General features: G+C 41.0%; 1 protein-coding gene across 1 annotated transcript; it reads left to right on the forward strand.

The window, feature by feature from the left end:
- The first annotated feature begins 2,401 nt into the window (after positions 1-2,401).
- Positions 2,402-4,763, forward strand: LOC134223055 (uncharacterized). Its single transcript, XM_062702193.1, has 2 exons — positions 2,402-2,510; positions 4,126-4,763. The coding sequence occupies exons 1-2, from the start codon at positions 2,402-2,404 to the stop codon at positions 4,761-4,763; spliced, it is 747 nt and encodes a 248-aa protein (XP_062558177.1).
- Positions 4,764-12,327: the final 7,564 nt, after the last annotated feature.

Here is a 12,327-nt window from a genome sequence, read left to right on the forward strand (position 1 = left end):
CAGTCGACGGCCAATCGAGGTCAATCAAAGGACATTAGGCCGAAAGGGTCATTAGGCCCAATGTCCTATTCAGCCAAATAACCCTTTCGGCCAATCCACTCTTTCGGTCAAATTACCCATTCAGCCAAATGATTCGTTCGACCAAATGACCTTTTCGGTCAAATGACACTTCCGACCAAATGACCCCTTCTGCCAAATATCCCTTCCGGCCAAATGACCCTTTTGGCTGAATGACCCTTTCGGTCAAAATGGCTTTTTCGGCCAAATAAGCCCTTTTGGCCAAATGGCCCTTTTGGCCAAATGACCCTTTCGGCCAAATGGATTTCGGCCGAATGTGTTTCGGCCAAACGACCCTTCACTTCTTCAACCGGCACGACTGCCTGCGATGGTAATTGGTAGGGAAAGAATTCACTTCTCATTCAAGTTTGTGACAGCAGCGCGTACGGACGTGCTTTTTGCTCGCGTTTTTTTTCAAGTGTTTTTTCTTGTTCGTTTGTTGTGTTTACGTTTTCGTTTCGTCGCGTTGACGTTATTTTCTCCCGGACCGTCATGGGAGACTCGGTCACTGGCAAGGTGTCAAAACGCACCACAAATGGAAGCGCGGGAAACCCCTCCAAGAATATTCTTGCAAACAACGTGTTCTCGCAGGTACGACTAGAGCGGAAGGAGTAGTGCCCACCTGTGTTTGTGGAAGGTGATCCGCCGGATTTGAGCCCGAAAATTCGCCTACTGATCGCGCAGGTTCTGGAAAAGTACTTTTCGGCTCTGCAGCGAGGGCGTGAAAGTGATGGCGGCAAACAAGGACCATCATCAATCCGTCGAGGAGTGGCACGAAGCCAGTCAAGGCATTGTAGCGAGGACTCCACGTCATGAAGGAAGAGGAGCTCCAAGCATAACTTGAAAATTGTGTGCACAAGATCGCTCGTTGTGACAAGGCCAAGAAATATTGCGACCAGTTTTACCTGGTCCATATGGAGCACGGCTCCACCATCTGGAAGGACCTTAAGCTGATCATCGTCTCAAATTACACCGTCGTTGACAGGGAGCGATATCGGCCAGTGCACCGTCACGCAGTGTACCAACTGCCTCAACTTCGGGCACGGCACCTGAAACTGCCGCATGAATCCGCATTGCAACAAGTAAATATGACGAACCCCATTCGACCGAAGAGTGGAAATCCGGAAGAAGGTTTCCATCAGGACCCTGCCGAAGTAGAACCGTGTTTCTGTACTCAACGAGGTGAACTATCCGGCCATCGCGGCTCCCCCTCGAGCTATTCCGATCCGTCCAATGCGTCTGTTCAATCTCCAGCAGAACGATAATGTCTTACCGGTAGAATCTGCTCCGCTCTACATCCCGGAGCAACTGATGCCGATCTTCGTCCAGCTTGCCACTCGGCTACGCGGACCCGTTTCGCCAAGGTCTTCACTCTTGGCATGTTCATCATTGAAAATAGCTGCTAGGTGGACCTGGAACACTTGTTCGCTCAAGAACAAAACCATTGAGCTGAAGGATTTCCTTAAGGAGAAGGAAATAGCCGTTCAGGAAATTGATCAAAATTTCAAAATCCAAACCTCGGCCCATTCCACCTTTGATCCCATTAGACAACAATAGCTCTAAGGATCGCTTAATAACTCCTGCAGAAAAGATTGCCAAAATAGGTCGTCATTTTGTCAGCTCACACAACCGTGGGCAGAGCATCGTCAGTCGACACAAAGCAACAATTAACGAGCATGCTAACAACATGTATATTATTCCTAACGACTTCTCATAGGAGTTGAAGATCTCAGCTGGTGAATTAACGACCTATATCAAATCATCGAAAAACATGAAGGCCCCAGGCTTCGACAGCATCCTGAATGTCGAGCTCAAACATATGAGTGCTCCGTTCTTCGAGCAACTTTCGCTGATCTCCCCAAGCCTGCGAAGGATTCTTCCTCTTCAAAAAGTTATCGCCCCATCAGCCTTCTCTCAGGGTTATCCATGCTGTTTGAAAAGGGGATTCACAGCCGGTTACTTGCGTATGTTAAACACCACAACATGTTGCTTGAGGAATAGTTTGGTTTTCTACGCAGTCGATAAACCGTACATCAACTGACCCGAGTTATCAACGTCCTCAGACAGAACAAGTTTGTCTCAAAAACATCCGGCATGGCCTTACTCGATGTCGAGGGCATTCAACAATGTATGGCATGACAACGCAACAATCTTCCCAGCTTGGTTAAAATCATCAACAATTATCTGTCGGCAAGGACATTCCGGGTCTCAGCAGCAGAGCGAGTTCCAATGCGCACAACATTGTCGCAGGCGTTCCCCAGGGCAGTCTTCTCGGGCCTATGCTTTTCAATCAATTCACCTCAGACATGCCAAATCCTCCATGTCATTCTGTTTCTGTTCGCAGATGACACCTCCATCCTCTGGTCTGGGGGTGCAGATGGCCGGACGGTACGTGGAGGAGGCGAATGAACCACGAGTTGCACATAGTTACATACACACTACGAAAAAGTCCTGTAATATTAGGTCATTTAAGACCGACATATTCAAGCAGAACCAAAAGACGCATTATTGCGTTTAAATTAATTTTACAAGACTCTAAAATGTGACTCCGGAATTTTACACGGCCAAAAAACTAGTGTTTGTAGCAAAATGGTAAGGCTCAGCACGACAATCTAACACCTGATCTCATTAGTGGGAGTCCCGTTCAAGATCACTATGTCATTTCTGCTGCTTAGCAGAAGGGAGATCGAAGCTTAACATGTTCTGCAATTTGATGAATATGGGGGAAGCATCAGCCCATCCACTGCTTATTGCTTGCGACTGCGCTGAAGATGAAAAAGGAGAAACGAAAACAGTGTTCAACTGGTGCGTCAAGAATCTTGTACACTGGATTCTGTTTTTACACGATTTACATTTTCTCAATTTTCCACTCATCCTAAATGGTAAACGTATATTATTTATCATGTGATTTTTTCTTTGATTTATTCTGGATTTTTGAAACATGCTGGAAGGATTTTGGTGGCAAATTAGAGTCACACGATCAAAAATACGAGCGGAAAAAAATCGTGTAAAAACAAAATCCTGTGTATTCATGGGTTACTTTGTTTGATTCGGAGCGCTTCGGATTTCAGTCATTCTTACTGTAAATTTAAGACATTTGGTAATAAGAAGCATTTAATGGCTAGCATTCGGTACTTGTTGACAGAATGATACTGAAAATATATTTTTTTGGGTGTCTGAAGCAAATATGACACAATATTATGTTATGATTGGATATGCATCTCGGTTGATTACGTCAGCTTAAATGATTGAAAAAAATTGAGATTTTTTGGTGTATGTTACAAGCTATTGGGATAACCATCCATCGTTCACACCGCGAAAATCGGACGACTGCGGTGGGCAGGGTACGTAACCAGAATGTCGGACAGTCATCCGGTGAAAATGATTCTCGACAATGATCCGACGAGAACAAGAAGGCGAGGTGCACAGCGGGCAAGGTGGATCGATCAGGTGGAGGACGATTTGCGGACCTCCTGTGATCGATTACGGCATGTCGGTCTGTCTGGGAATCAGGCAACCACTAGGGTGCTAGTTCCAATATAGGCTATCAAATTAGCATTGATGATGAAGCACTGCTTTTCATACATAATAGATAATACCCGAAAAGTAGGCAATTACCAAATGATTGAAACGCGATATGAACGGAATTGATTGGTCTGAAATTTTTACTAGGTATGGAAGAATTGAATTTTCCAAAAGTTTAGCGTCAATAATCGATAGTTCCAATGGATTTCACAAAATTGCTGGAGAGTTTTCGAATCAATTGATAAGAAAATCAGGGGTTTGGAATCCCTCCTAATTTCGTGACGGTCTTGTTCGTTTTACACCCTGTATCCGAGACTTCCCATTGGGCGTAGTTTACGTCAAAATTGAAAATCTCGAATACCTACTACTAGATCTTTGTTATTCATAAAAAGATAAGATGGGAAGAACGAAAAAAGATTATCACACGAGTTTTTATTTTTAAAAACCAAAACAATAAAAAAAAGAACAATGTTCCCCCGGATTACGGTACTCTGATTTTTATGTACACTAGTCACCAAATATTTATTCCTTTTATCTACACAGGTGAGCTGGCAACGTGGACCAAATCTAAGTCATTCGCGCCAACCGAGAACGAAACGGCCTTCGTTATCGGCTACGACATTGATCAAGACAACGGACGTTTCCGCATAGTTTACTCTAGTGTGAAGCTGTTATCCCTATTTCGAACATTGGATGTGCTAAGTGCAGACTGCACGTTCAAGACAACCATGCAAGGGTATCCACTAATGGTGGTATGTCTTGTAGATAAAATGCGCCATGCGCACCCTGTAGCATTTGCTACTGTGACAAAACAGGAAAAAGCGGACTATGATTTTGTCTTTTCCGCGATTTTTGATCAGTGCTCGAGGCTCGGTATAGATTGCACGATAAAAGCTTTTATCAACGATGGGGAGATTGCTCTAAAAAAAGCGGCTCGATCGTTGTTTGACGAACAAGTGAAGATGATCAATTGTTACTTCCACGTTGTAAATAACTTTAAAAAAAACCGCATTACGAAAAATAAGACAATATCGGCAGAGTGCAAGGAAACTATTCTGAAAAACGTTCCGCTTAAAGTTTTACCAACACAAAAATTGCATTTCTGCGAAATCTGCATTTCGAAACAGCCTGCAGCTGTTCCACAAAGTATACAAGCACTTCTCGGATTTCGTGATTCGTGAATTATTAGACAATTCGATAGGATATAATCTTTGACCAGTTTAATCTCATATCAAAATTATAACGACATTAGTTATGTATATTTTCACTATTTTTTTGTTCGTAGGCATTGGGGAATAAATCGAAGGTACACCTTCATTATTACTTGAACCACGTTCAATATGGAAAGATGGAACGAAATTGCCTACATTATGGATAACAATCCGTCATTTGTATCGTAACGCATTCTTATACGTCATGTAGGCAATTACCTTTGATGTAGATTTTTGTACCAAATAATTATATCAACGTTTGTTATAATGTTGATATGAAGGTATCAACTTCTGTAATAATTGTGTTAGGGCTAGTGGGATTTTTGATATTTTAAGAACTAATCAGCCAAATTTATAACACATTTTGTTACAATATTTTTCTAAAATGAAATAGAGAAAGTGAAAATTATTTTTTTTGTCCAGTCGTGTTTCTCCAGTTAGCAGAGCATCGGCCGGTCGTCGAAATTGTGTTTTGCTTTGTGCGGAAGGTAGAACGATCGACCGGTCGTCGTAATTTTGTTCCGCTTTACGCGGGTGAGTAAATAAATCAGAAAGTGAAAATTTAGTTCGCATCCAGTTGTGTAGTGCGGTCGATAATTAAAATAATTAGCGTTCGTTTGATTGTTTTTGTTTTTAATCAAACTACACGCTATACACGGCAGACCATTTACCAAAACGAACCCTGCCACACTCCCTACCCCATATATCCAACATCCCAGTGTTTTCTCGTGGAAGTGCAGATGACTCGTCGGCTTCTATCAAAGCGAGTATCAAATTCCTACCTATTCCTCAATTGACCTGCATTCGGACACGGCCAGCGCTGGTATTGCTTATTTTTGGGTCACCAGTTCTTACACATTGAAGATGATGTTAGTCCCAAACTTCATCTGTTGGTTCTCTGTGTAATTACAGCTGACCTGGCAATAACGGAGTAGCAACCGTGGGCGGTCAATCATGCTCACGCTCATTTTTTTTCTAAAATGAAATACTTCCCTTTTATATTTTTGTTTCACATTATTGAGATGCGGGGGGGAGGGGAGCTATAGAGAAGGACATTTAATGCGTGCCCGAGAACCGTTCGGGACCTTTAAAGGCAGAATCTTGAGCGTGGTCGAGAGTTACGGAAAGGGTCGACAAGTACATGAGAAACGGAATTTTTCACTCGACGACGAAAGAAAAGCATTCGATTTTATAAGGATGGGAAGAAAGACGCGGATGGTAGACGACTGGACAGACAAGAAGAAATATTTATATCTGCCAGGAAAAGATGCCATGGAAGTAACAGGGAGAGACATCGAAACGTTCAACAACTACTAAGTGACTTACATTGGGATTTCAAACATTTGAAAAACGTCTAATACCAAATCTCATTTATTTAACAGATGTCATTGTCACCGGCGCACGATTTACACTCTCGTAGTTGCGTTTTCTGTTTTACGACCGATTATTGATCTTTAGCGCGAGCATTATCGGTAGTAATAGTACCTACCAACAAAGTGCGCTACAATTGTCGGCGCGGGATTCCGATCACAGTGCTGCTATTTAACAGAGCCTGTGGATCAACGCATTTCGGGGAGAGTTAAAGAAAGAACATCACAATCGGCGCGAGTTAGTGACTACAGAGCTGCAAATTTAAAAGGGCCTTTGAGTCAAAGTTGCAGTGGGTGAAAGACAATAATCTAAAAGTATGCGAAAGATCCTTAATTGAAAGTGATCTCGAAAGATTGTTCAGTGGCAGTTAAAGTCGGATGCTGGTTTGATTCATCTCACCACGTCTACTTTCATCCCGTGCTAGTTGAGGTGCACAGTGTGATCTGGTTGTTCAGGTTGGTCAACTATCAATTAAAGATGTCGAAACTAAGGGAGCTGACGCATCAAAAGCGGTTTCATCTCGATACAATGACCATCCTGAAACATTTTATGGATGGTTTTAACCCTGTTCGTAATGGACACCAACTCGAAGGATGGAAACATCCGATCGAAATTGTTTATAGGGAGTTTCAGACAAACTGTTTGAGTCTCGAGCTACTAAATGACGTAATAAATGGGGACAAATCTGCTTATATCAAAATGGAAGCTGAGAGAAGCAATCGACAAACAAGGCAAAAATTCGAAAACGATTATATTGGCGGCTACGGTTTCCTCACCGCTAAGTTGCGTGAATTGAATGATTCCCCCAGTCTTTCAATCAAATCGTAGTGGTAGTTAATGTGCCCAATGTTCCTCAATCTCGCATCAAACTCCCTGAAGTGAAATTTCCCACTTTTGATGAACACATGTCTGAATGGATCACTTTCCAAACCTCTGATTGATTCGAGCACTCAGTTATTGGTTATAGATAAATTATCGTACCTCGTGCTCGTAGCATCACTTGTCAAGTCAATTGAACTCACTGAAATAAATTTTGCTGTTGCGTAGCAGCTATTGGAGAAAAGTTTCGACAACAAGAAACTGGTATTCAAAAGCTATCTTGATTCACTATTCTTCATTGAAATGCTATGAGTCCCTAATGCGTCTAATTAACAAAATGGGCATTCAAACGGATGATTGGAGCGTGCTTCTGACTCTCATGGTTTGCAGCCGCCTCGATCACTTCACTTTTAGGCAATGGGAAGACCATCATAGGTCTACTGAAGTCCCTCAATACCGTAATCGGATGGAATTTCTGCGCGCGCATCTCATGGTTCTACATATCTTCTTGGTTGGTATCTTCTAAGTCTTGTTCAACTGAATCACCCAAATCGGAATCAAACCGGCCGTTGAAATCCTGGTTCCTGTCTGGTCTGTTCGAAGAACCCACACTCACTATTCAAATGCGAAGTATTCCTGAAGATGGCCGTATCCCAAAGCTTCGAACAAGTGAATAGGAAGAATCTCTGCATCAATTGCTTTTCCTCTACCCACCATTTAAAACCTGTTCGTCCAGCGGGTGTCGTGTCTGCAACCAGAAGCATCATACTATGCTACACAAACCTCCTAGCGATCGCTCGTCCTCACAGCACACCGTCTATTGATGGTTCCGGTTCGCACTCGGTGAACCAATCAATCCTCGCCATCTCGATCAATCTCAACCACATCCACCCTCTGTCTCTACCCAAACCTAAAGTCTCGTTTCCATCTCGCTCGTTGGTCGCAGTCGAAAAGTTCCAACTTTTTTTATTTATTTTTTTACTAATTTTATTTGCTAATTATCTAATACATGCATTCATCTATTAGACTAGATGTTCCGTGTTTTCTTAATACTATCATCAAAAGTTTGTTCTTAAGACAAAGTTTTGATTTTCTGTTTATAAGTGGATATAGACACTTAATATATTTGTTACATTTGGCTTGAAGGCCTTCAATGTGATTTTTAAAAGTTAATTTTGATCTAGCAGAAGTCCTAAATATTTAGCTTCTGCTAGACCAATTAATTGGAATCCCATTCATAGTGACAATATGTATGCTAGAAGTTTTCAAATAAGAAGCTATCGGCTTATGTGGGAAAATTATAAGCTGAGTTTTGGAAGCATTCGGGAAATTTTCCATTTTGCAAGTAAGTGGAGAAAATATCCAAACTTTTTTGCAATCTACTACAATGACACGAAGGCTTCGCCCTTTGGCTGAGAGACCTGTGTCATCTGCAAACAAAGATTTTTGACACCCTGGTGGTAAATCAGGTAAGTCAGAAGTAAAAATGTTATACAATATGGGCCCCAGTATGCTGCCTTGGGGGACACTAGCCCTTACAGGTAATCTATCAGATTTAGAATTCTGATAGTTTACCTGCAGTGAGCGATCTGATAAATAATTTTGGATCAGTTTAATGATGTACAGAGGAAAATTAAACTTCATCAATTTTACAATCAAGCTTTCATGCCAAACACTGTCACAGGCTTTCTCTATATCAAGAAGAGCAACTCCAGTCGAATATCCTTCAGATTTGTTGAGCCGAATTAAATTCTTAACTCTTAATAACTGATGAGTGGTTGAATATCCATGGCGAAAACCAAATTGCTCATCAGCAAAAATAGAAGTATTATTAATATGAACCATCATTCTATTCAAAATAATCTTTCAAACAGTTTGCTTATTGAAGAAACAAAATGATTGGGCGATAACTAGAAGCCTCAGCTGGATTTTTGTCCGGCTTCAAAATTGGAACAACTTTGGCGTATTTCCATTTATCTGGGAAGTATGCCAATTGAAAACATTTGTTAAATAAATTAACCAAAAAGGATAAAGAGCTCTCAGGAAGTTTGTTGATAAGTATGTAGAAAATACCATCATCACCCGGGGCTTTCATATTTTTAAATTTTCTAGTAATAGATCTCACTTCATCCAAATTAGTTCCTAACGAAGGGTCAAAAACATTATCTTGATTGAGAATATCTTCGAAGCTCCGTGTAACCTGATCCTCAATTGGACTAGCACCTAGACTAAAATTATGGGCACTCTCGAACTGCTGAGCAAGTTTTGAGCCTTTTCGCCATTTGTTAATAAAATTTTTTACTATGTCTGAAAACTTGATTATGCATATGTACAACATGTGATAGATTTAGTTCGGAAAGGTATTGGAGGGTTTCGGTGGGTTTGATCCCACGACCGACTGGGGTCGTGGGATCAAACCCCACCGAAGGGGCGGTTTACCCTCCAATACCTTTTCCGAACTAAATCTATCACATGTTGTACATATGCATAATCAAGTTTCAGACATAGTAATTAATTTCCACTCCGGGTGGCTTAATACCCGGCATATAGGCAATTAACTTTGAATGTACGAATACAATTTTATTTCCTTCTTTAAGCGCTGGAATTGGCTTTTGAGTTTTTTAAGAATTTTGTTAATTTCCAAAAGGGTTTCGAACTGGGATCCAACTTCGAGACATTATTCTCAAAGTTGGTATTTCTCAGAATAGCGAAACGTTTATTAATTTCATTTGCAAATCTCGCCAAATAACTTTCAATGCGGGATCGCGAGTTCTTTGGTATTGCCTTCTTCTCACATGTTTAAGACGGATCAGTAGCTGAAGATCGTCGTCAATAATAATGGAGTTGAATTTAACTTCACATTTCGGAATTGCAATGCCTCTGGCTTCGACAATTAAATTTGTCAAAGATACGAGAGCATTATCAATATCACTTTTGGTATCGAGAGGAATATCAACATCAAAATTCCTATCGACATACGTTTTATATAAATCCCAATCAGCTCTAAGATAATTAAAAGTAGAGCTGATTGGATTATTAATGGCTTCCTATGAGATTTCAAACGTCACAGGAAGGTGATCAGAGTCAAAGTCAGCATAAGTTACCAATTGGCCACACAGCTGACTTGAATCCGTTAAAACTAAATCAATTGTAGAAGGATTTCGACTGGAAGAAAAACAAGTAGGACCATTGGGATATTGAATAGTATAATATCCCGCAGAACAATCTTCAAATAAAATTTTACCATTGGAATTGCTTTGAGCATTATTCCATGAACGGTGTTTGGCATTGAAGTCACCAATTACGAAGAATTTTGATTTGTTGCGAGTCAGAATTTGAAGATCAGCTTTCAACAAATTCTTTTGCTGCCCATTGCATTGAAAAAGGCAAATAGGCTGCAATGAAGGAAAATTGACCAAAATTTGTTTCAACAGAAACTCTCAAAAACTTTGGTTTCGAACGAAGAAAATAATTTATGTTTGATACATCTATTGATGACAATGGCGACCCCACCACAGGCGCTGTCAAGACGATCATTTCTGTAGATGAAATAATTTGGATCTCTTTTAATGGAGAGTCCTGGTTTTAAATAAGTTTCTGTTGTAATGGCAATATGCAGATTATGAACTGTTAGGAAGTTGAATAATTCATCTTCCTTACCCTTTAGAGAGCGGGCATTCCAATTTAGAACTTTCACACAATTATTTGGATCCATTGAAACGGAGTCCGATAACAATTTTTTGTGTGTACTTTATACCAACCTGAACAGCTTCAGGAATGGTATTTGCTTTTGAACATTGCATCAATCATGTGATGCAATTGTTCAGTTAAAAATCAAAATCGGAAGCAGTCATGCTACCTGAAACGGCAACAAGACCGTTATTTTCCGTTGGGACATGGGTATAAACCTCATTTTGAGAAGAGAAATTTTGTCTACCAGCAGCGATGTTTGCATACGTAGGTACATTGGAAAAATTGGAATTTACTGAAGTGCTTGCTACCCGTTGACGAGCGGCAAAATTTGTTTATGAATTGTGGTGGGTATGAATTGCTCGACCGGTAACCGGTTTCAAAATTTGAGCGTTTGAAAAATTTCTACCCGTCGAATCTGGGATCCGATTGGAATTTCCCGTTATCAATTTTGCACGGGAAATTGGATTTATGATTGCCCCCACAATTTGCGCACTTAAATTTATTGGAATCTTCTCTCACAGGACATGCGTCCTTGGCGTGAAAGGTTCCACCACAAATCATGCATTTAGCATCCATGTGACAATGTTTGGTTCCATGACCCCACTTTTGGCACTTACGGCACTGGGTGGGGTTTTGGAAATGTCCCTCAGGCCTGCGGAAATGTTCCCATGTAACACGGACATGAGACATAATACAGGCCTTTTCCAAACATTTCATATTATTTAGTTCACTTTTGTTAAAATGAACTAAATAAAATTCTTGAGAAATGCCCCTCTGGGAAGTACCAGAGTGGGATTTCTTTTTCATCTTAATTACTTGGACTGGTGAAAATCCAAGTAATTGAGAAATTTCAATTTTAATCTCATCCAGTGATTTGTCATCACTGGGGAGACCTTTCAAGACGACTTTGAACAATCGCTCAGTTTTTTCGTCGTATGTGAAGTTATGGCGCTTCTCAGTTAAATACTGAAGAAGACGTTTGCGATCGTCAAAGGATCCCGGCAAAACGCGGCAGTCACCCTTCCTAGCAATCTGAAATGAAACCTTGATCCCCTAAAGGTTACTCAAGATTTCATTCCGAAAGCCAGAAAACTCGGCAACAGATACCACAATTGGCGGAATCCTTTGTTTCTTCGCATGAATCGAATCACCTGGGCTAAAGGTAGATTCGATTTGCTCAATTTCATCATTAATCAAATCGAACTGATTGCTCAGTTCGATTGGAGAAGAAACAATGTCAACATTAGATTTAGAAGGAATATCTGAAGTCTCCAGCTTCCTTCTATTTTTTCGCGCTTAGGCAGGACGGTCTTGAAACCTTGTTTCTTTGAAGGAAGTGGAGAATTCAGAGACTCCCGCTTCCTCTTGTTTTTGTTAATACTCATTGCTGAGCGTGGAGACGTGACCTTCTAAGAGGTTTTTCCCAGAACGGTGTCCCTGCAGGATTACCACCGCTTGTCGGAATTTGACTTCCGCAAACGGGTCCAACGTAAAACGAAGGCACGGGTCCTTGCAAAGATCGTAACGGGATCAGTGGGTACAAATAGCGCTGAGAAGCAGTGTTGAAATTAAAATAGCTTCGGGTAGTATTAAAAACTTCCTTCCGCAAAGAGAGAAAGAACCGCACAGCACGAAAGCACGATGCGGTCTG

The sequence above is a fragment of the Armigeres subalbatus genome, chromosome 3 (genome assembly GCF_024139115.2).
Source record: "Armigeres subalbatus isolate Guangzhou_Male chromosome 3, GZ_Asu_2, whole genome shotgun sequence".
Classification (NCBI taxonomy): Eukaryota; Metazoa; Arthropoda; class Insecta; order Diptera; family Culicidae; genus Armigeres; species Armigeres subalbatus.

Coding starts and splice junctions, on each gene's coding strand:
- LOC134223055 (XM_062702193.1), top strand. CDS start 2,402: ATGACACCTCCATCCTCTGGTCTGGGGGTGCAGATGGCCGGACGGTAC. Junction 2,511..4,125: donor ACACACTACGAAAAAGTCCT/GTAATATTAGGT, acceptor TTATCTACACAG/GTGAGCTGGCAACGTGGACC.